This window comes from Ascaphus truei, chromosome 17 (assembly GCF_040206685.1).
Source record: "Ascaphus truei isolate aAscTru1 chromosome 17, aAscTru1.hap1, whole genome shotgun sequence".
Classification (NCBI taxonomy): domain Eukaryota; kingdom Metazoa; phylum Chordata; class Amphibia; order Anura; family Ascaphidae; genus Ascaphus; species Ascaphus truei.
Genome location: NC_134499.1, coordinates 29,985,761 through 30,011,477, shown reverse-complemented (window position 1 = coordinate 30,011,477; position 25,717 = coordinate 29,985,761). Strand labels below are relative to the sequence as shown.

Genomic DNA, 25,717 nt, shown 5'->3' with positions numbered 1-25,717 from the left:
AATGGCTGATGTATGTCTTATACAATATTCAGCCGGCGGCGTTGGTGGTAAATGGTCATACTGTGCGGTTTTTACCAGTTGCGCAGATGACCTGATTTACTAATGCGGAAATCTGATGCACACGTCGGTCTGTGAAGGTGACGACTGCTCGGTTATCCTGCGTCCTGGTTATCGGCCTGCAGGACGTGTACCAGCCTGTTTAAAAGGTCACATTAGATGTGTCAACCGCTGACACAAACCTGCTTGGATAAATGTGTGAGTTACAGTAGCCTGCCTCTCCTTTGAGGGCAGCATTGCGTCTGTTTCGGAACTTATTCCAAGGTCGTCTGACGGGCGTTCACTTGACGTGTTTCTCACCTGTATACGCCAAAAGCTTTCCTGAAACACATTGCATAATATCTTCATCCCTCGCCAATTTAGGTTGCGTGGACAAATTTAAACCGCTCCGTTACTAAAGCTGCCGATTTCACAATTCTTCTATGGGCCATAGGAGGGAATAAACTAGAGAGAATCTAAATAAGGGGTGCCCCACTCCAGCCCTCAAGCCCCACCAACAGGTCAGGTTTTCAGGATATCCCAGCTTCAGCAAAGGTGGCTCATTCAGTCCCAGCTTTAGCACAGATGGCTCACTCTGACTGAGCCACATGTGCTGAAGCTGGCATATTCTGAAAGCCTGACCTGGTGGGGAGAGAGGGATTGGGGGCTGGAGTTGAGCACCCCTGATCTGTTTCTTAATTGAGTTGTGCCCTACCTAAGGCAAATTAGTGTTTTTTTTCTTAAGGTTGCAGTAACCAGCTAATTTTTTAAATGTCAACAAATCTTGCAAACATAACATTTCATCAACCGTATTGGGAGATATAAAATATTGATGTTCCTTGCCGCCTTGAGCAAAATTAACTAAAATATCCCAGCCTTTGATCCCGGAGATCGATATTGGCGTTTTGCAATTGATCAGAATGGAGGGGGTTTTGTGGGGAAACTTTGCCGCTGTCACAATTATCCTCAGTGTTTTCCCTCTGCACATCCTTCTACACCGGGACACAAAATTAGGTATGATGCTGCTTCGTCCCACACGTGGAAGAAAAAAAAAAAAAAAACGTTTTGGTGACGATAACGCCAAGTATTGACATTTGATATACAGAATATGGCCGGATAGTTGTGTGCGCACAGATTCCGGCTTAAGTCACGGCGGTTACACATATACGCAAATGGGTAATTAGAGGTGAACTACGGCACAGATTTGTGGGATCAGGCCAGCGTGGCATCTGGTGGCTGTATCTGTGCCGCCTTAATCTGTCTGGTGGCTGAGGCCCGAAGGCTGCAACATTTACACATCTAGCAAGGATTCGGGGGGGGGGGGGGGGTATATATAATTTCATAAATGAATAGACGATACCGTTCTGTGGCTAACGAAATGCTTTTATTTGTGCGAGCTTTCGAGATACACTGATCTCTTCTGGCGATGGTACATTGAACAAGGTTTAACTTATAAACAGTGCATCCTGGAATGTTATATAGATCTCTATATATATATAGAGAGAGAGAGAGAGAGGTGTGTGTATAAGTGGGTGAGGGAGTGTGTATATATACATGTTTGTTGGAAAAGGTTTATTCGTTTTTAAAAGATTCAATCTTCCTAGCCCACGAAGCTGAGTGCCCGGCCTACTCGCTGGGGGGGGGGGGGGGGGCAACGCGCAGAGTGGGCGGTCACTGTGGAATGCAGCCCCCCCCCACGGCAGTGAGGGGGTTAAATAATTGGACCTGGCTGTTTAACCCATTGTATTCCCCTTGCCACTTGCATTTCTCAGACATTGCTCAGTAATCCTCCCTGCCCTGTGATCTCTGTGATCTCTGTGATCTGTGACGGGTGCAGCAGTCTGAGGTCTCTTAATTGGCTTCTTTTTTTTTTTTTTAAGGTAATACCCTAATTGGGATGAGCTTGTCTGCAAGAGGCCGGCTGTAGGACCGCGGGGGGAACCGGAGATCTGCAGACAAGCCTGCGCCATCCTGGTGTGAGCATCCTCCGCAGAGGGGATCAGCTCGGCTGGATCACCGCAGATCACTGGATCGCCGCAGAGGGGGGAGAGAGAGGGGACCGGGGGGGATCAGCTCTGCTAGATCACTGGATCGCAGCGTGTTTTCCTGCAGGTGCCGGTGCACGGTGGTGGGGCGCATTACAGAGATCCACCCTGGGTACCAGGCATTAGGGAGGTGTTGGATTTAAAGGGACAACCCCACTGACACCCTGCGCTTTTCAGGGGGACCAGTGTTTGGTGCCTGCACACACACCTCTGATTTGGGGGCTCTCCTGTTTACGCAGCTCCCTGGATATTGGGGGGGGGGGGGGGTGAGACTGAGCAGAGATATATTCCCACCCTGACCCTGCAGGGTGGGACAAGGAGGAGCCCGGGAGAGGTCACTGAGCAGAGCCTGGCATCTGTCTGCCCACAGGCTGCACCTCACCCCTAGGATGTGCAGAGGCCACAGCACACACTGAGCCTCTGCCGACATGAGGATGCTGCAGCTCTGCCACCTGACTCTGGGTAATGTACCATCCTCTGTGCCACCCTGTCTCTGTGATACTCTGTGCCACCCTGTCTCTGTGATACTCTGTGCCACCCTGTCTCTGTGCCATCCTCTATGATACTCTCTGTGCCACCGTCTCTGTGATACTCTGTGCCACCCTGTCTCTGTGATACTCTCTGTGCCACCCTGTCACTGTGATACTCTGTGCTACCCTGTCTCTGTGCCATCCTCTATGATACTCTCTGTGCCACCCTGTCAATGTGATACTCTGTATTACCCTGTCTCTGTGCCATCCTCTATGATACTGTCTGTGCCACCCTGTCACTGTGATACTCAGTGTTACCCTGTCTCTGTGCCATCCTCTATGATACTCTCTGTGCCACCCTGTCTCTGTGATACTCTGTGTTACCCTGTCTCTGTGCCATCCTCTGTGATACTATTTGTGTTATCCTGTCTCTGTGCTATTCTGTCTCTGTGCCACCCTGTCCGTGACATCCTGTCTGCCATCCTCTGTGCCACCCTGTTATCCTTCAGTTGTATTGTAATTATAAATTTTTTGCATATAATGCTTTTCTCCTAATGGAACTCAAACCACTTCACAATTACAATGCAGAGCGCGGCACACAGCGCTGTACATAGCATTTTACAGACTGCATCCCTGCCCCGAAGAGCTTACAATCTACGTTTGGTGCATTAGGCACAGAGGGATGAAGCGCTTTGCTCAAGGTCACAAGGAGCTGAAGTTAGGGTTTTGCCCCTGCTTCCATGTCAGTGTCCTTGTTCTCAGAGTTGGTGCCTTGACACACTGAGCCCCCAGAGCAGTACCGGGTCCAAGTGCCACTGCAACAAAGTATTGCTCCGGTTTTAAAATGAAGTGGAGAAAAGAGTCGAAGACTCAGCCACCTATTCTGAAGCAGGGACATGCTGAAAACCTGACCTGTTGGTACCTCTTGCGGACTGGAGTTGCCCACCCCTGCTGTAGACAGTTATTTTAATCATAAATGGCACCTTATTCTTGTCGGTGTGCAGAAGTAGAAGCTCAGTGATCATGCTAACATTGAAACGCACCCGGTTCAAATCCCGCTGTCGGCTCCTTGTGACCTTGTGCAAGTCCCTTTATCTCCCTGCGCCAAAATTAGATTGTGAGCTCTATGGGGCAGAGACTTGTCTTGTAAAATTCTATGTACAGGGCTGCATACACTGTCAGCGCTATATCCCACGGGTCCCCTCTGATTGTCAACACACTCTCGTGTCTGCAGATCTGTTTTCAGTAATGAGATTAAAATCTGCCATGGTTTGCAAGCAAAACAGGCCCCGTGAGGATCACGTAATTAGCTTAGTGATGTTTGTGCATGCCACTTGCACGCTGTCTCCCATTAGGCGCTATGCTGCGTGTCCCACGGCAGATCTGGTGCAACTCTTCCCCCATCCTGAAAGTGAACATGCTGCACTCGTATGATCTATAATAGGGGATCTCAAGCCCCCCCCCCCAACAGGTCACAGTTTCAGGATACCCCTGCTTCAGCACTCGGGGCTCAATCTGAGCCACTGACTGATCCATCTGTGCTGAAGCTAGGATATCCTGAAAGCCTGACTTGTTGGGCGGGGTGGGAGGAGGTCTTGAAGACTGAACTTGAGCACCGCTGATCTATAATGATGCCGAGTATCTCTGTCAGCCCAGAAATATTAGACCACCCCCCCTCTCCGTTGAAAGTTGATGTGTTGCACTTTATAATTATGCTACGCTAGCACAATCCCTCCCTTGTGTGTGCTGCACGGTATAACGAGACAGAGTATCTCAGCTAGCCCAATTAATGCTTCAATTATGATCTTACAAATAAAACTTTTTTTTTTTTACGTTAAATATTCTCAAATATGATAGAACCCTAGAATGTGACGATGTGATTATAAGGGGAACAGTACTCGGGCAGGGGATTTTATGTAGCATTATTTATATTCTTTATATCCCTCCCATTTAATAGAAGTTGATGCATCATCAACTGTGCGTTAACGCGCATCTCCCTATATTGGGCAGTGACTCATGACACTTCTAACTATATATTGTTTGCGTCCGTGGCTTGTCAGTAACCCAGCCCCCGGTCTCTCTCTGGCTGTAGGGTCTCTGTGCTTCCTCCTTGCTGCCTGTGAGGAGCGGTCATCGGAGGGCCTTTCCTCCACCTCCCTGCTGGACCTGTCCTCGTTATCCCACCTGGAGCCGCTGGACTCTGCAGAGCGTGGGGAAGAGGGGTCCCAGGAATCTGACGTCCTGGGGGGGCTCCTTCAAGCCCCTCAGGGCTCCGGTTTCTCCAGCCAGGAGATTGAAGAGTCCTCGATTCTGCAGTCCCCGCAGTACTTTTGGGATGATGGAAATAAAGGGAACGGAAGCAGCGTGGCTCGTGGCATACAGAAAGGTGCAGTGCTCACTGTGGCTGGTTAATGGTCCTTTAAAACAGCAGTGCTACTGCCTCCCTCATCACCAGAAATTATCCATGCAGGCAGTTTTGGGGATTTGGGCACACACACACACATACACACCATGGGATTAGATGCAAAGCCAGTCAAACCACCCACAGGCAGCGTTTCGACCTTTATGGGTCTCATCAGTGTGACTGGCTTTGCATGTAATCCCATGCTGTGCTTGTGTGAACAGTGAGCATTTGCTTATAAGGGTTCAATGTAAAAAATGGATTTCAGGCAAAAGGAGACACTGTGTGCTCATTTGCATGTCATTTCCCAGAATCCCTTGCTGCAGTGGAAGCACTGTATGCTAGGTGATAATGGTGAAAGGCAGGGTTGCAGACCTGTCAAGGACATGTGAATGTTATTGCATATATGCTAACAGTGGAGGTTTTTTGTCGCCTTTTTCACACACACACACACACACACACACACACACACACACACACACACACACACACACACACAAAGGATCTCTTCATGTTATCCTTGGAAATTAGGAAGCAGTGATCTCTGATTTGTGATGTCATTTTTGACACTAGGAGGTTGCAGCTCCTTGAGATTCATTGCTAATCGCTCTGGGTTCTGCTTCTTCTGGACCAGCACAAATCTGTCTATTCCCATGTTACCTTCTCACTGGGTGTTTTATATGGCCACAGCGACACTAAGGGTTAATGTGTGCTGCTTCCAGATCAAGGAATCTCTTGCTCTGAAAGAGTTAATTGTATTGGTAAAGCTACCAAAAGGCCTTCTTTATCCAGACGGTCCTGTTTTCTATAGATCTCTATAAGAAGACGGATAGGTTGTGAATATCTGTAGACAGCGTAAAATACTTATTTAGAGCCTCCCCATACACCGTCATACGGTGTGTGTGTGTGTGTGTGTGTGTGTATATACGTATATAGAGGACATTATCTATCCCAGACTGCACATCTCGGCACTAACTACTGCTGCCATGACGCCGCCGCTACTATTTATATTTGCTCTGACCTCACTTCTTTTCAAAATACATGCTTCTTTCTACCAGCCTCAGTATGTCTCTAACTCTATTCATATATCTCCATCTCTCCTTCCTTCGCCACTTCTCAGTTCACATGAACTCCTTTCTTACCTGTGTCCTCTGACACCACACAGCTATACCTCCTGCACTAAAACACACCCCTACAAATCATCCTCACACATTCTCTTTCTATCCATACTTCTCCTCCTTGCTTCAGGGGATATCTCTCCCAATCCTAGTCCCTGCCTTATTTCTACATGTTCTCTTCCTCGCCTCCCACATGCAACTTGTACTCCTTCTGGTGTTAACCCCTCTAACCTCATACCCATCCCCTGCCACCCTCCCTCCTCTCTCCCATTCTCCTGTGCCCTTTGGAATGCCCGCTCCCTTTCTAACAAGTTCCTCTCTGTGCATGACTTCTTTCTCTCTCACTCTATGCTCCTATTTGCTATAACTGAGACCCGGCTCACTCAGTCTGACTCTGCTCTGGAAGCTGCCCTCTCCTATGGTGGCCTTTCCTTCTCCCACACTCCGCGCCCTGATGGCAGGGGTGGAGGCGTGGGGCTCCTGCTCTCCTCTCTCTGCCGTTACAGAACCCTTCCTATTCCTCCATCTCTTGCTTTTCCCTCCTTTGAGGATCACACTGTCCAGATCTTCTCTCCTCTCCTGTCCATGTGGCGGTCATCTATCGCCGACCTGCCTCTACTCATTCCCCTCCTGCCTTTCTCTCTCACCTTGAATCCTGGCTCTCTTTCTTCCTCTCCTCAGACTCCCCTGTTCTTCTCCTTGGGGACTTCAACTGCCACATTGATGACCACTCTCTCCCTTGGGCTTCCTGCTTTCTCTCTCTAACCTCTTCTTTTGGCCTTCAACAGTGGACTGCAGCCAGCACCCACAAGGATGGACACTACCTAGACCTGGTTTTCACTAAAAACTTTTCTCTCTCTGATTTCTCCATTTCCCCCTTTCCTCTCTCTGACCATCACCTTATCTCATTCTCTCTCTCGCTTCTCCCCTTCTCCACCTCCATCTACCCCTCGTTTCTGCAGAGACCTGCGCTCTATTAACCTACCAGCTTTTGATTCCACTTTATGCTCCTCCCTCTCCTCTCTCAGCTCTGCTCCAGACCCTGACATCCTGGTCAGGAACTACAACTCTGCCTTATCCTCCCATCTTGATCTACATGCCCCGCTTTCTCTCTGCCGTCCTCGCCTCTCTAACCCTAGACCCTGGCTAAATTCCCACAAGCGCATGCTGCGTTCCCTCCACTCGTTCCTCTGAACGCCTCTGGAGGAAGTCTCACACTCTCGCAGACTTCCTTCACTACAAATTTATGCTATTCTGTTTCAACTCTGCCCTCTCTCAAGCTAAACAAACCTACTTTTCATCACTAATCAACACGCACAAGTCTAACCCACGTCGACTCTTCTCTGTCTTTGACTCCCTTCTCAGACCACCCTCTGCTGTCTGTTCTTCTTCCTCTATCTCACCCCAGGACTTTGCCGACTATTTCAAGGAAAAGGGGAAATCCATACGTCAGGACATCCCCTCTATATCCTCCCATTCTACACCTCTTCCTAACTCTCCTGCCTTCCTTGACTCTTTCTCTGCTGTCACAGAGGAAGATGTGTTGTTGCTGCTGATCACTTCTTCTCGCTCTACCACTTGCCTTCTTGACCCCATTCCCTCCCATCTCCTAAAACCTCTTGCTCCTACTATAATCCCTACGCTCGCACACATTTTTAACTCCTCCTCTACTCTGGTACCTTTCCTTCCTCCTTCAAACATGCAACAGTTATACCATTACTCAAAAACAGCAAGCTTGACCCTACCTGTCTTTGTAACTATTGCCCTGTCTCCCTCCTGCCTTTTACCTCTAAACTCCTTGAATGTCTTGTATTGTCTCGCTTGCTCCATTTTCTCAACACCTATTCTCTCCTAGAACCTCTACAATCTGGCTTCCGCACTGCTCACTCCACTGAAACAGCCCTCACTAAAATAACGAATGACCTCCATGCTGCCAATGACAGAGGTCATTACACTCTGCTCATATTACTCGACCTCTCAGCAGCATTTGATACTGTGAACCACCCTCTTCTCCTTCACATTCTCCATACTCTTGGTATTCGCAACAAAGCTCCATCCTGGATCTCCTCTTACCTCTTTCATCATACTTTCAGTGTCTCTTTTGCTAACACTTCCTCCTCCTCCTCTATGGGGGTACCCCAGGGCTCTGTCCTGGGACCTCTTCTCTTTTCTCTTTACACACTCTCTCTAGGTGACCTAATCACATCTCTTGGTTCAAATATCACCTCTATGCTGATGACACACAGATTTACCTTTCAACCCCTGACCCTACACCTGCTGTACAGACCAAAGTTTCTGAATATCTCTCTTCAATATCATCCTGGATGGCCTTACGCCGACTTAAACTTAACATGGTAAAAACTTACTCCCAAACCTGACCCTATTACCTCCTTCCACATTACTCTTGGTAGTACTAACATTCACCCAGTAGCCCAAGCACGCTGTCTAGTGGTCACCCTCGACTCCTCTCTCACATTCTCCTCTCACATTCAAAACGTTTCTAAAACTTGTCGCTTTTTCTTCCGCAATATTACAAATATACGCCCTTTTCTCTGTTGCTCGACTGCTAAAACTCTGACTCAGGCCCCCATTCTCTCCCGTCTCGATTACTGTAACCTCCTGCTGTCCGGCCTTCCTGCCTCTCACCTGTCTCCCCTACAATCTATCCTAAACGCTGCTGCCAGAATCGCTCAGCTCCTTCCTAAATCTGTTTCAGTGTCTCCCCGCTGAAATCACTCTCCTGGCTTCCTATCAAATCCTGTATCACACACTCCATTCTCCTCCTCACTTTTAAAGCTTTACACTCTTCAGCCCCAAATTTCTCGCTATGCACCATCCCAACTCTTGCGTTCTGCTCAAGGATGTCTTCTCTCTATCCCTTTTGTCTCTAAAGCCCTCTCACACCTTAAACCCTTCTCACTGACTGTAGAAAGAGAGAGGAACGAACTTCCACAACTGATGCTTCAAAAAACAGACAGGAAAGATGTAATCTTCTAAAGGAATTAAAAAAACAAACTGCGAACTCCCGGCTACATTGAACCACTGAACTTTGTATGCTCCCAGTGTGTGTCCGGACTAGGCCTCAGGACGGGGGTCTATTATGCGGTGTGAAGAGACCGAAGTGCCGATGGACACACTGTTAAGTGTGACCCGCGGCAGATCAATTAGCCCCTCCACCGCTACCCTCACTAAAGCCCCGGTGTCCCACACAATAACAGGGGTAATAGCTGGCAAGTACTCACGATCCTGTGATGGTTATACCGCTGTTATATGCCGTGGTGTAAAGCCGGAAAACAGGACGCAGACTCGGCGTGCTCCTGCCAGAAATCCAAAATAAAAAAAATGCGGCTGCGATGGCGGTCACTGCCTTCCGATAGATTATTTTAGAAAATACCAAGCGCAATCGTAGAAAAAATGGTAGCTTTATTATGCCAAAATAGTTATACACAAAACGACATCACTCTGACGCGTTTCGTCCTAGTGTGGGACTTTGTCAAAGAGTAACTGGTCTGTCAGCCAGGTGAACCCTACATAGGTGTATCCAGTATCTGGGTTGCGCCATGGCAGGAAGCTCAAAAACTCACACCTGCTGGGTAATTAATCCAGCAAGTATACCTTCACTGATAATATACCTTCACTGATAATATACCTTCACTGATAATATACCTTCACTGATAATATGCCTTCACTGATAACATAGCTGAATGAACCTAAAATAGGAGATCACCTGGTTCCTGATACAACACACAACAAATGCAAAAATACAAACACGACAACATATAAACACCACATAAATAACAATATGACCACTACCAACTATATATATATATATATATATATATATATATATATATATATATTCATACGGTCAACAAGTATATACCAGTAACAACCAGTAAAGAATAGCAATGTGTAATGCAAAAAGCAACATATTATCACATTATTGTAATGATTTAAAGACATTCAACTCTTTAGAGTTTATTTATCCAATTGAAATTAAAAGAATAATCTCAGTATAAACTCAGAATATTTCATTAAATGAGAAGTACTCATTGAAAGATGAGATTAGAAATGATTATACAATATGGAACACAGAACTAGTAATGTATAAAATCAATGACGATAGTTCAGTTATATTTAGTATTAAGTCATATTAAATAGAGCTATAGAAGCAGTCAGATATTTGAATATAGAATTAATGACATATGTAGAAAGTATAAACAAACACACAAAAAATAATATAAATTCATAATTAAATAATACGTATGTTAAATATCAGAATGCAGGATGTATCCAAAATACTGCCAAAAATTACCATGAACACTTTGAAAGGGAACTAGTCATCAGTAAGAAAACGTTTGAGTTCCCATTCTATGTTAATACCTGGCGGATTCAAAGTGTTCATGGTGTATATCCAAAGCATTTCCCTTTTATTTAATTTATTCACTATCCCCCCTTCTGGGGTGTCATGGAATATGTTCAATCCCCGAAAAATGGTCCATACCTCCCTGAGGACAAGACGAGAAATGACGGGCCACTGGGATGTGTTAAATCCTTATTTTTAATCAACTGCACAGGTTCTATTATTCCTCACCTTAAAGATCTAATAGTACGAATAATGTACTATTTCTGACAACCACGTCGTAGAATATATATAACAAAACTGGTATGACCGTTTATACAATTCTTCTTACGATAGTTGTTTTTAGCTATAGTTTTAATTGGAAGACCATATGTACACATGGAACAGTTTCCACAGGAAAAGAAGCCGTTGGGCACACCCCTTATATGAGAATTCAAGGAACTCGAAAGAAATAAACTGACTGCCCCACACCTCTGGAATGTCCTTCCCCGTAATATCCGACTAGCTCCCTCTCTATCCACCTTTAAGACCCACATTAAAACACACCTGCATATGAGTCGCTCCATGGCTGATACTTTACACCTCACACAGGTGAGAAGCAGCGGCTCAGTGCGTAAAGACACTGACTGGCACCGAGTGTGAAGTAGGGGAACCTGGTGCAATTCCTGATGTTGGCTCCTGTGACCTTGGGCAAGTCACTTTATCTCCCTGTGCCTCAGGCACCGAAAACATAGATTGTAAGCTCTATGGGGCAGGGAATATCTCTGTAAAGCACTACGTAAAACTAGCAGCGTTATACAAGAACAAACAATTATAATTATTATATACATAAACCTTGCCCCCTTGCAGATGCACTTACCAGATAGCCCTCTTACTGTCTCTGTACATTCTTCCTACCTACCATTTAGATTGTAAGCTCTTTGGAGCAGGGACTCCTTTTCCTAAATGTTACTTTTATGTCTGAAGCACTTATTCCCTTTATGTGTTATTTATATGATTGTCCGTGTACTACTGCTGTGAAGCGCTATGTACATTAATGGTGCTATATAAATAGATACGTGTGTGTGTATTGGGTGGGTTACGGTGGGTGAAAAAGGCGACAAAAAACCTTCACCGTTAGCATATAGCCAATAAAGAATATCACTTGTCAGCACATTCACATGTCTTAGACAGATCTGCAACCCTACCTTTCAACCATTATCACCCAGCATACAGTGCTCCCACTGCAGCAAGGGACTCTGGGAAATGACATGCAAATGGGCACACAATGTGTCACCTTTTGCCTGAAATCAATTTTTACATGGAACCCTTATAAGCAAATGCTCTCTGTTCAAACAGCTTTTCAGCACAGTATGGAATTAGATGCAAAACCAGTCAAACCACTCACAGACACAGACACACAGACACACAGACACACACACATAAAATCTAGACTGGTTGAGCTTTCCAGAAATTTGGTACATGACACTTTTAAGAAGGATTGCACACCTTTGGAGTGCTCTACTTTTTATTATCTCAGGAACATAAAGGACGAAATGTTAAAAATCCTATAAGTAGCCACATCCCCAGGTATTAATCTTCTCCTCCCCCTGGCTCATGGCTTCTGCAGACACTCGGCAAAGGCAGATCTTTGAATTATTCAGTGAGCCGAGAACTGGGACATGTTTAAATTTTAATCAGATTCCGAACGCTTGTCATCCTGCAGTGAGCTGCAGTGCAGGAAGAGAGGGGAAACACACATCTTGTTTAAAACACGGTGACCCCGGGGGAATTTAGTACACAAGCTACTAATCCAGAGTGGCTAAATAATAACACTGGTCTTTGAAGTGTGGGGGGGGGGGGGGGAAACAACGTACACAATTTTTAGTGCAAGTTTTGGGGATCTTGAGCTAGTCATTTTATCTCACTATAAGGCAGGTAGCAAATAAAATAGATGGTTAGGTTCCTGGGGAAGGAATTAACTACATACAAAAAAAAACCCATTATTATATGGTGGATGTGACCTGTGACAATTCCTCGTTCCCCAATGGCCTCCAACACAATAACTTATTTTGTTATAGCGCCTTAGAAATGTAGCACATTGAAAATTGTACTTAAGAGTGATTTATGCAGCCACCTCTGGAGTGGAATCCTAACAGAACATTTCCAGTGCGTTGATCTGCCCGGTCTCCCGAAGTGGGTAATGATGAAAGGAACAATGAGATTTTTATTACCCAAGGTGGGTAACAGGGAAACACAGGGATGTTCCTGAGATCACACACACGGACTCTTGCTACCGACTTCCATGGTAGAAAAGTCCCTTTGGAGTCCAAGTAATTAATTCTTGGTTTCATTTGGTGCAGATTATCCCGTCCCCATGGTCAGCCACGGAGCAGCAGAAGAACGACAGAGCATCAGCCCCCCTAAAGAGAATCAGGAGACTTCTACAACACGGTGGTCTACAGACCCAACAGAAACCCCCCAACAGCTGCCCACTTGGCCAGTGGAGGGAACAATGCGGTCAACAGAACATAATGAGAGAGCTTCATCTCCAGAGCACAGGGAGAAGACCGTGTCCAAGACCACCTCAGCTGCTCCTACTGCTCCAGTGACCAAGTCACCCAGAAAGACTAAGACACATTCAGTGTCCAGGAAGCATCCTACCAACCGTGACCCAGGGGCTGAGCCCCAGCCTGGACCTCCTGCGGGTTCGCATGGGTTTCCTGCTAGGGCCTCCCCCGCAGGACACTGGGATAAGGAAGACGGAGATCTTGTAGCCCACCCTCTAGATGTTACCCAGAAAGAAGAAGCGAATCCTCCAAAGAACAGTTCCACGCGACGGAATGAGGGTAGCACAAAGGCGGAAGTACCCACGGAGGTACCATGGGGGTCAGAGCAGGTAACAATAAGAATATTGTTTTTCTGATAGAGCAGCACTGCAGATACAATTTGTCAGACACAAGGAGTCCCTGCCACAAAGAGCTTGCAATCTAATGTCATTGCCTGAAGCACAGGGAGGTACAGATATTTGCAGAGGTCAATAGCAGAACTGACACTGGGATTCAAACCGGATTCACCTACTTGAAAAGCCAATGTTAACACTAAACTGCTGCTTCAGCATTCAACAGAGCAGAAGTTAACCAGTGGTTGCATAACAAAAAAGTTGATTGCAGGATATATATATAATTAACTGTATAGGCATACATGTGATTGTGACTGAACATAGATCGCAATAATATATACCAATAAAAACATTTGCACAAATCCAATGGTCAAAGATGTATAAATGTCATGGAGCAATGATACTTCCAGTTCAAATCCAAATGAATGATATATTTCATTGTTTTCGGGGCAGGTGTACGCTGTCATAAGAGAGAGTAGAAGTGTGGGTCAGTGAAGACATTTTGACTGCTGAGGTCAGATTTTGGCCCCTAAGGGTCACCCCATAGTTGCATCTCGCATAGATAAAGCAGCAGGGGGAGTATTTTTTTTTGGTACCCACAAAAGATTCATGCTGTCTGTCTCTCTCCAGGTCATCTGCATAGACTGGATTAATCTGGCCGGGAAAAATTACGTCATACTCAACATGTCCGATGACATTAACTGTGTAAGTAAGTTACATGTGTGACCAGGTAGGGTTCTCACGTGGCCACTCAAAGATAGCCACCTAAGCCAGTGGTGGGCAACTCCAGTCCTCCAGGGCCACCATCAGGGCAGGTGTTTAGGATATCCCTGCTTCAGCACAGGTGGCGCAGTGGACTAAGCCACTGATTCAGCCACCTGTGCTGAAGCAGGGATATCCCTAATATGTGGCCCTTGAGGGCTGGTGTTGCCCACCCCTAACCTAAGCCATGTCTTGACATTTGGCATGCTTATTGTAAAAATCTCATTGCTATCTCTAATTCTGATCATTGGGACCACAATGTTGGTACAGTATAATCAGCACTATAATATGTATTATGATTTAATGCAGAAAGCTCGTGTGTGGCATTTAGCCACTTTTGCGTTCCATTGTTACATATTGGTTACCAGTGAACACTGCAAATAGTTTACTATATTTATTCCATTATCCCTTAAATTACTTTCCCCCCTTTTATAAAGTGGTAGGAAAAGGTTTGAAGGTGAATAGGAGTTGGTTATATTTAAATGTATTTGACTGGGTTTTATTTTTCATGTAAATTCAACAACATCCTGCACTGCTGGCCCGTTTTAGAAAATACATTGTTATATTATTTTTATGGAAACAGCATCATTTTTGGACATGTGGATGTGGTTTTTTTTTTGTCATCTTAAATGCCTTTCACATACCTCTGGCTGCCTCCCTGGCATGCACCACAGCTAATCTACATCACTTCTTTTTTGCAATCCATGCCAGCGTCTCTTCAAATCACGCTTTTGAATGCGCAGGCCGGAGCCTGCACCGGGAGTTAGACATCGTCATGGCAACGGGCAGACGTCTTTAGTAATCATCTCCAGGGGTCTCTAAGTTGCCATGGAAACTGCAGGCGAGAATAGAAGGCCAGAGAGAGAGGGGCTGGGTTGTGTAGTGTGTGTTGGGGTTCAGTGACCTTTCAGTAAAGGCGTTGGCCATTTCCATACCGAATGGGCAGTGCAGTGTTTCCAACAACTCACCCAGCAGAGGCCTGAATGGTTAAACCTCTGTTGGGGATTAAAACTGGAAAACTACTGCTTAAGCCAGCTCCACTCGGATATACAGTTTTATTTTTAACTGTGGGTCGATACTGGTTTGTGACCAAGGCCTGTCACTCATGGGGAGTCATCCTGGCTCATGTTCTTTAGGGATTTATCCACCATACCACTCTAGCAGCTAAGTGGTAATGTCGCTGCAATCTCGTCCAGTATCAGGTCTTCTTGTGACCTCGGGCAGGGATATTTCATCTCACTGTGCCTCCCCCACCACAATAAGATCCTAAGCTCTGCGGGGCAGGGATTCGTCATGCCTGCAAAATGCAATATTCAGCACGCAATACTTTGTCAGAGCTCTATAAGGGGTATTATTATCATTATAAAGGGCAGTAGCCATTAGCGCCTATTAAAGGCCATTCGCTTGACTGTCTATCACACACTTCAAACCCTTCCCTGCTAAGTGGACCATTAGCACCATGCAGAAGTTACAATGTATCCTTACCCAGTGAAGGGTTAATGAATGTACTCCATACACCTCAGTGAAGTCGCACTCTAAAATCAGAACTTATATGAGGTAGGAGGCTGGTTTTGGGGAGTGCCATGGGTCTGCCAGGGTTTCACCCCAGAGGTGGCTGATTGGATGCCCCTGAATATAATAAGAAATGCAGTTAACGTGCCAGAATCCCCAACTCTCTTTCACCCGTGTCACTGGGCTATGGCATCTCTGCTGTGAGATCGTCATATGTAGAAGCACATGCACACCGCTGGTAGGTGCTGGAGGGGGGTACTTATCTGCCGGTGCGCTGTATCCAGGGAGGTCCAGACATCCCAGAGGTACTTGAGCAAAGGAATGGAAGCAGGCACACGGTCTTACTAAAGGTGCAGTTTATTGTGCCACCAAAGGTCCAACGTTTCGGCAAATAGATTGCCTTTATCAAGGAGAGGGCTCTCCTTGATAAAGGCAATCTATTTGCCGAAACGTTGGACCTTTGGTGGCACAATAAACTGCACCTTTAGTAAGACCGTGTGCCTGCTTCCATTCCTTATCTCTGCTGTGAGATACAGTTATTTGGAAGTGTAACCGTTTGACACCTGAGCTTTCAAACTTATAATGTTCCTGTGGGTGAGATTTCACTGAAATGTGTAAGAATGTGATGGCCAGTAGTGAATTCACAGCACAATCGGCTTATTTTAACAGAACCTATTCTGTATGACAGTATCAGTCCATCGGAAATGAGTGGAAAGAGATTGCTGATAATGTCCGTGCTTCTGTTTAAATAGAACTAAAGACAGTGATTATCCCCTGCACTTCTGTGTGGCGTGTGATTTATTGTAATATAGTGTGACATACACTGTAGGGTGCTGTAGTGTGATATATGACATAGTGTGGTATACACAGCAGTGTGATTTGTGATGTGTATTTGTATTGTGAAGTATTTATATTGTGATATAATGTATTTATATTGTGATATCGTGTGATGTATATATATTGTGATATAGTGTGATATATTTATATTGTGTAGTATTGTGCTGTATTTATATTGTGATATAATGTATTTATATTGTGATATCGTGTGATGTATTTATATTGTATTTATATTCTGATATAGTGTATTTATATTGTGATATAGTGTGATGTATTTATATTGTGTAGTATTGTGCTGTATTTATATTGTGATGTATTGTGATATAATGTATTTATATTGTGATATCGTGTGATGTATTTATATTCTGATATAGTATTTATATTCTGATATAGTGTATTTATATTGTGATATAGTGTGATGTATTTATATTGTGATATAGCGTGATGCACGTAGTAGTGCCAAAGTCTGCTCAGTAAGAAATAAATGTCAGGTGACAACAGAACATGGCTTATTTGACGTGTCGGTGCGATGTTCCCCTTTGCAGGAGCAGTTTCGATGGCAAAAGGGACAGCAGCTGCTGTCACTGCTGGGGGGGGCTTTGTCATGGAAGATGGAGACACCGCAGAGGGGGTGGGTGATTTCCCTGAGCAAGCCGAACGAAAATGACAAACACTTGCTAATGACAATCACGGAGGAGCAACGTGAGTATCCTCTCAGTGCACACAACACACCACACACAACACGCACTGCAAACACACCATACACAACACACGCGCAGTGCAAACAAAACACACACTGCATAAACACCACACACAATGTACACTTTTCCCGCACACTATAAAGTGTGCATACACGTTGTACATTGCAAACATATTGCACAATTTGCGCACCCATTGCGCTCAGACACACTTGGACTGATTTTATACATAAGTTAGACAGAATAAATCGACCCCCTTCCATTTTTGTCCTGATGATAACAGCTTTACAACTTAAAAGAAAAAATGTATTTTATTGATTTATTTACTCAGAGCCCTTATTTAGTACCGGGCCACATTGATACGCTGCAAGTTCAGAGCTTTTCCTGGTCGTCTCTGATAGCGCCTGCGATATGTTCTCTCTCTCTGGCCAGGTGTGCTCCCTATTAAAGATGTCTTCACAGCTCTGCGGGACATCAAGAGAAGCCTTGCAGAGGTAAGCAGCTGTCTCGCCTCCAGTACCCTCTGTGTACTGCAAATGTCGAGTATTCCTAAATCATCGTAACGTAAGTAGTGGTCACTCAAAGTGCGGTGGAATGGTTAGAAGTAGGACATTATTATTCATATTATTATTATTATTAATAATAAATGGCTTGTTGCAGGATACCAAGGATAAGTCTGGGAAGCACAATGTGTGTACAATTCACTGTTCTATTGTGTGGTATAGGACCAAACCACCCTAATTAGTAACCTCCAAGGACCCCCTGGTTCGCAAGATACTGGGGAAGTTAGCGGTAATACTTCCTGGTTTTTAAAAGGAGATTCCAATAGCCATCCAACAGGAAGCCACCGCTGATGATGTTGCAGCTTCCTATTGGCCTGAGATTTGACAGCCATTTTGTCTCCCCCTGAGGGAGCTTTAAACCCTGTAACTTCACCGGTATGTATCTCAGGAACCGGGAGATCCCGGGAGCTGAACATAGTGGCATTTGGCTCAGGGGGGGGAACCTCTGATTCCAAGGTTGGCTGGGAGTTTCGCGGGGCTCGGCGCCTGGGGGAAAACGCGGGGGCTTCCTTACCTTCTCCGCATCACCTCCAGCTACATCGTGGCGTTGTGTGACGTCACGTTGTCATGGTGACACGCCGTCACAAGGAGAAGATGCCGGCAAGGAGGAGATGCTGGAGCTTAGAGGCCCCATGTTCTCCCCCGGCAATCAGTTTAAATGTTGGGGGGGGGGGGGGGGGAGGGAGCACGGGGCCTCTGTAAGCATGGAGCAATCAAGCCGGTCCTGCCCAGTTTCCACCCTATCAAAAAACGGAGGCTAAAAAAACCCTCAAAAAACAGTAGGAAATGTAGCATCGGTTGAACTTGATGGACATGTCTTTTTTTCAACCTCATCTATTACAGTATGTAACTATGTAACTGCTCTTTTAATCTCCATAGATTGGTATCGAAAGCTATTCCACCACAAGCAGCTGCCAGTCTCGCCCCAGCCAGTCGCGCAGTGATTACGGCAAACTCTTTATCGTCTTGGTCATTATCGGCTCGATCTGCGTCATGATCATCATCTCGGGGATCATCTACATCTGCTGGCAGAAGCGCCTGCCGAAGATGAAGAACATGGTGAGTACGAGGCCAACGAGTTCATTACTGGGGACGGCTCCAGGGTCACTCACAGAACGGACCCCAAATGTGCTCCAAACCATGATACACAGAAGCACTGACTCATATCGCTTATCCTGTCATCTTAATAGTTACCCTCTATATAGTATTAGGGTAGGGGTGTCCAACTGCGGTCCTCAAGGGCCAACAACAGGTCAGGTTTTCAGGATATCCCTGCTTCAGCACAGGTGGCTCGATCAGTCTCAGTCATTGACTGAGCCACTGATTGAGCCACCTGTGCTGAAGCAGGAATAGTAAAACATACAGGACACCTACAAGCTCATATTGAACCCCCAAAATAACTACAACATATATATATAAGCATATAAGTGTCACAGAGGAGTGCTACTGAGCATGGCAATATATATTTAAAACCAGAGACAGAACATGAAACACAGACAGATCTCAGTGCACATCCAGTGAAACGTATACACGGTACAGTGCCTAAATATATATGTATAGATATCTATTAAATAAAATGGTCTTTTAGTTTAACATTTTGGCCAAAGTGTTGTAAGCCCTTTAGCCACTACACGGCAGACCACATCTCAAGGGTGCCTAACACTAATATAAATTCTTAATAACCTGTGCATTACCAGGAAGAATGATTTATAATAAATCTGTCAAAATTAGTTGCATAGTTCTAAGTCTGATTGAAGCTCTTATTAACCTGTACATTACCAGGAAAAGCACTCTGTATTAGATTTGTCACAATCAAACTGCAAGCAAACAAGTTCCCCTGAGAGTGGGAGATGCAATGGAGTGAGCTTTTAACCATTTAAATGTGGGAGGGGGTGAGCTTCAACTAGGTAGGAGGAGCCACCCTCCAATCAGCTAAGACCAGCTGAACAAGAGTAGTGTAGTGGCTCAATGGCTTACAACACTTTGGCCAAAATGTTAAACTAAAAGACAATTTTATTTAATCGGCATCTATACATATATATTTAGGCACTGTACCGTGTATAAGTTTCACTGGATGTGCACTGAGCTCTGTCTGTGTTTCATGTTCTGTCTCTGGTTTTAAATATATATTGCCATGCTCAGTAGCACTCCTCTGTGACACTTATATGCTTATATATATGTTGTGGTTATTTTGGGGGTTCAATATGAGCTTGTAGGTGTCATGTATGTTTTACAATTCTTTTTCAGATGGTCTTAGCTGATTGGAGGGTGGCTCCTCCTACCTAGTTGAAGCTCACCCCCTCCCACATTTAAATGGTTAAAAGCTCACTCCATAGCATCTCCCACTCTCAGGGGAACGTGCTTGATTGCAGTTTGATTATGGCAAATCTAATACAGAGTGCTTTTCCTGGTAATGTACAGGTTAATAAGAGCTTCAATCAGACTTAGAACTATGCAACTAATTTTGACAGATTTATTATAAATCATTCTTCCTGGTAATGCACAGGTTATTAAGAATTTATCTGAAGCAGGGATATCCTGAAAGCCTGACCTGTTGGTGGCCCTTGAGGACTGGAGTTGGACACTCCAGTATTAGGGTATCTTTCTTCTTGTACGTGAGGAGAGACATTCTGGGACCCTGGAGTCTAGTGAGTGTGGCATGCTATTGTTGCATATTAATCCAAGTGGCATTAACAAGCAGTGCTACCGTATTTTAACCCTAAAGACCCTAGATTTACGGTATATTTATAAGAAAGGATTACCGATCAATCTTTGAAAATAAAGCGAAAATGCAGGTTTGTAAATATCATTATGATGCCTTTTTACACCATTACATTTGAAGCGCGGCACAATAGGCAGGTTTCATTCACATCTATAACTTATTATAAATGTGTGTGATGGTAAAATGTTAGCGGGATTACCACGAGTGGTGGTGAAACATTTTAAATGGCCGCTTTGACCAATGAGTGAGTGACATGGGCTGTGTGTATCCATGACAACAGCCAGTGGCCAATCAGAAAGCACAGCTCTGGTCTTCTGAGTCAGTGCATTTTGCAGAATGGAGCACTGTGATTGGTTAATCCTTCAGTCCTGGCATATACAGGTCTGTGTGCCCATAATGGAGCATTGTGATTGGTTAATCCCTCAGCCCTGGCATATACAGGTGTGTGTGCCCAGAATGGAGCACTGTGATTGGTCACCTTGTCGAGCCCTGGTTTAGGACCCGCATGGCACCCCGCCTTTTCCTTATGCTCCGTCTCTTTTGCAATCCTATGGTGAGGAGCTGCATTTTGTCGAGAACGGTTGCCACGACAACCCCACCTTGGACGTGACCATGGACAGCCAGTCGGAGATGCAGGAGAAGCCGAGTCTCAACGGTGGCGCCTCTCACGGGGCGGACGGCTGGGACGCGCTCATCAGCAAGAGGGCCAATGATGAAGCCGAAGGGCTGGAGGAAGATACCCATCTGTAGGGTGGAATTGTCTGCTGTCTTACAGATGTGCAGAAGACATTTTGGCAATGGGGTAATAGACATTCGGTGAACAAACTCCAAAATGTAGCCCCTTTGCTGCTAGAGGGGCCAGCAATGCAAAGCAATTGGGTTCCAAAAAGTGCGGAAGATACCTTAAAATATCCCCCAAAACATTTTCCTACCGTTCCCCTTGAACGGCCTGCAATGCATTAAATGTAACTAACAGTATTTATTTTGTAGCACCTTATAATTGCAAAGAGTTTACTATCCAGGAGTATGCAGACCGCCACCTCCTGGGTGAAATCCTGGCAGCACAGTTGTGGCGCACTGCTCTGCATGGCATTAAGTCTCTATCCGGTCTGACACCTTAACCCAGGGGTGGCCAACTCCAGTCCTCAATGGCCGCCAACAGGTCAGATATTAGGGATATCCCTGCTTCAGCACAGGTGGCTCAAAGACTGAGCCACCTGTGCTGAAGCAGGGATATCCTTAAAACCTAACCTGCTGGTGGCCCCTGAGAGCAGGAGTTGGCCTCTCCTGGAACAGGGGCTGAAGGATGCAGTGCTACTCAACCCTGCAGCACCCTCCTTTCCTGTAGTTATGGCCTCTGAACCAAAGCACTGTCTTTTATCTACCCTGCGATTGCAGTAACAGTTACCGGTGGGTAGATTGAGGAATAGGGAGACACAGTGGTTATGTCCAACATCTCACTGGCCAAGCAGGATAAGAACACAAGCTGAGCAATTTAACCACTACACCACAGCACCATGCTGCCGGCCTTTCAGGTAGCCAGGGGGTCAAACTGCCCTGGACGAAGAGTGCATTAAAAAGCAATGGGACAGCGTGTTAATGCAACAGAGACTATCATATTATTTTAACACTAAAAGTAGCACATTGCATAAGCACACAAGTGATGTACAGTTCTAGAGAGTAGAGTCACAGCACAGGCATTTCAGAACCAGATATCAAGATAAAGCATGAGGTGACAGTGATCCCTGCCTGAAGAGCTTACAATCTAAGTGGTATATTGAAGGGACCGATATATCCGTGCATTAGAAATGTCCGTGCATAGCAGAGACAACAGGGTATATTTTTGTGTAGCTTTTAATGCAGGGCTGGGCAACTCCAGTCCTCAAAGGCTACCAATGGGTCGGATTGTGAAGATACCGCTGCTTCAGCACAGGTGTCTCAATCATAATGACTGAGCCACCTGTGCTGAAGCAGAGAGATCCTGAAAACCTGACCTGTTGGTGGCCCTCGAGCACTGGCGTCGCTCACCTGTTTTGATGTCATCCAGTTTTTATTTTTCAGCTTTCTTTATGATGTAAACATGCGCGTCGCTAACGTCCCGCGCAGTGAGTAATGGCGCTATCAGTGCGGGGTTCCGGTGGAATGTAGCTATGTTCCAATATCTGGTTACTGCATAATAAAGTTGCTGTTATTTACTGTCTCGCTCGAGGCCATTTTAACCTCCCATGGGTGATTGATAAAAATAGGAAGGGAAAGTTTTTTTTTCGCTGAAGCGGAGGGTCAATTCGGTTCAATAATATCTGCTTGTTGCAAAGAATAAAAACAAATGTGTGGATTCTGTTCTTTGTATTCATATCTTTCTTTTACTATGATGCAGGGGTAGCCAACTCCAGGTCTCAAGGGCCACCAGTAGGTTAGGTTTTCAGGATACCCCTGCTTCAGCACAGGTGGCTCAGTCAGAATGAAACATAACCATCCTTTATAGAAGACACTTTATGTTTTGCACCTCCCGTGATGTATGCAGAGGTTATACATTATATTTAAAGATATTTCATGAACATGCATTATGATTAATCTTGCGTTCTGCTCAAGGATGTCTTCTTTCTACCCCCTTTGTATCTAAAGCCCTCTCCTGCCTTAAACCTTTTTCACTGACTGCCCCACACCTCTACCTGTACCCGACTAGCACCCTCTCTATCCACCTTTAAGACCCACCTTAAGACACACTTGCTTAAAGAAGCATATGAATAGCACTATGAATATTCTGAACACATGATACATAAAGCTTGGCCCCCTGCAGACGCACTTACCAGAACTCCCTCCTACTGTCTCTGTACGTTCTCCCTACCTACCAATTAGACTGTAAGCTCCTTGGGGCAGGGACTCCTCTTCCTTAATGTTACTTTTATGTCTGAAGCACTTATTCCCATGATCTGTTATTTATATTATCTGTTATTTATTTGATTACCACGTGTATTACTACAGTGAAGCGCTGTGTACATTAATGGCGCTATATAAATAAAGACATACAATACGATACAATTAGATAATGTTACAACCAACACTGACATCTGGTGGATTTGAGGCTTGCAATGATTAAGCCCTTCCGTGGAAGCCCTAGTAGCCGACAGTGGAAGACTGAATTAAAGGGACAGACATGGCCAATATACTCCATTCCTGCGATATTGTTTCGTTTCTCACTCACGTGATCCTCGGCAAAAAAAAAAACCCCCAAACAATTCATTGTATTTACAAAGCGCAGCACATCTCATTGAACGGAATGACCACAAACATTAGCAGAAATGAATGAAACCTTTCAGAACAGCGCTGGTTACGACACCCTCGGGACTCACAATGTGGGTATCATATGACACAGAGACAATAAGGGGCACCCCCCTCCCCACAGGTGTTATCCTGGGCACAATGGTGAAAGGTGCACCGCGCTAAACCCTGCCCCCCACCTCCTCCTCTCCATGCTGTTTCTTCCTCTCCTTGGCCCCATGCTCCCGACATCTCCTCCTGATTGGCTGCATTACCCAGCAGCAGCCAATCAGGGTAGAGGAAGCTGCGCAGCCCCCTAGATGTAACCCTGTTCTCTCCATGCTCGGGGAAATCCCGCGGCCCCCCCAAGCCGGTCAGATCTCTATGCCAAAGAGGTAAAACCAGTCACATACATGTCCAGTATTACCGCTATTTTTTTTTACTGGACAGTGTCTAAATACAGGAAACTTGGCAACCCTAGCTATGCCCTGTGTAAGGTTGCGTCCCTGCTAGCGCTGAGCGGGCGGTGTTTGCCGCGGTTACTTACATATATAGATATATGTAAGTCCCCGCTCGTGCGTGGGCACACATGCTCACCCGTGCGCGGCGCTTATGTAAACAAAAAAAACCCTAAAACTTTCCAGCGCGCTCAATGCCCCCCCCCCCGCGCGTGCATAAATGCCAGGACACCCGGTGCTCATGCTTGGAGCACTCTCCAAGCATGAGCGCGCTCAGCGCCAGCGGGGACTCAGCCTTCGAAGGCGCCTGGTCATCCATCTCCCCCCTCTAAAATTTAACAAGTCGCTGGCGCCTAGGTTATGGCTGGAGTCCTGGATGCCAACAAACCTCTCTGACCCCCTCCATGCCCCCCCCCGCCCATCTTACTGCGTCTAAGGCTGCGTACCCGCTAGCGCTGACCACGCTCATGCTTGAGAGCAGTGACGTCACCAGCTCTCCAAGCATGAGCGCCGGGTGTCCTGGTTATTTCGGAAGCGCACGCGGGGGGCGTTGCGGGCAAGTTGAGCACGCTCGAAAGTTAATTTGTTTTGTTTACCCAAGCGCCAAGTGTGGGTGAGCGTGCGTGCCCGAGCGCACCGCGTGAGCGGGCACTTACATATATAGATATATGTAAGTAAAAGCGGCAAGCGCAGCCCGCTCAACGCTAGCGGGGACAAGGCCTTACTCTTCTGCCACCCCCTAATCATGCAGCCTTAGCGGGCTCTCGCCTCGCGCACACCTCTGTACATGTTTGTATACGGTACACATTATTTTTTAATATCTTGCACACATCAGCGGGGTGATGGTCAGTGACATGACACACGCAAAGTGCGTGTGTGCGTAGCGTCATGTGTAGGAAAAAACGCGAAAGGAAGGTCGGGCATGAGGAGAAACAAACTGGCGTGTCCCTGACAGGCGCGATGACGGAGCGCTATGAATAACTCACATACTACCTGAGAGACCTCAACTACATGCACCGCACACGCAAACCTGCCAGCCGTCTACCTGCATCCACAGCTTGGATCTTCCTAATACACAGACATCAGGGCCGCATACCTCACACCCCCTCTTAATACACAGACATCAGTGACACATGCCTCTCACCTTCTAATACACAGACATAAGGGACACATACCTCTCACCCCCTCCTAATACACAGACATCAGTGACACATGCCTCTCACCTTCTAATAGACATCAGGGATACTTACCTCTCACCCTCTCCTAATACACAGACATCAGGGACACATACCTCTCACCCCCTCCTAAAACAGAGACATCAGGCACTCAAACCTCTCACCCTCTTCTAATACACAGACACCAGGGACACATACCTCTCACCGCCTTCTAATACAGACATAAGGGACACATACCTCTCACCCCCTCCTAATACACAGACATCAGGGACAAAAAAATAAAAAGACCTCACCATCGTCACAGTCGCCCTGGTCCTCTCTCGACTGGACAGTAATAATGCTCCCTACGTGGGAATGAGAATGAGGGGGAAACGTCCCTGGTTCCCCACCAAGCAAAGAGCAATGTTTAAACTCC

At 45.9% G+C, this 25,717-nt stretch overlaps 1 protein-coding gene across 2 annotated transcripts; it reads left to right on the top strand.

Moving 5' to 3' along the window:
• Window positions 1-1,828: 1,828 nt before the first annotated feature.
• PODXL2 (podocalyxin like 2) lies at window positions 1,829-22,748 on the top strand. Of its 2 annotated transcripts, none has more exons than XM_075574576.1 (8): window positions 1,829-2,543; window positions 4,644-4,937; window positions 12,776-13,311; window positions 13,945-14,019; window positions 16,971-17,127; window positions 17,556-17,617; window positions 18,566-18,745; window positions 20,970-22,748. In XM_075574576.1, the coding sequence occupies exons 1-8, from the start codon at window positions 2,510-2,512 to the stop codon at window positions 21,156-21,158; spliced, it is 1,527 nt and encodes a 508-aa protein (XP_075430691.1). In that variant the 5' UTR covers window positions 1,829-2,509; the 3' UTR covers window positions 21,159-22,748. The 2 variants fall into 2 exon arrangements, with proteins under 2 accessions (XP_075430691.1, XP_075430690.1); XM_075574575.1 differs by having other exon boundaries at window positions 1,832-2,543; window positions 20,967-22,748.
• The last annotated feature ends 2,969 nt before the right edge of the window (window positions 22,749-25,717 follow it).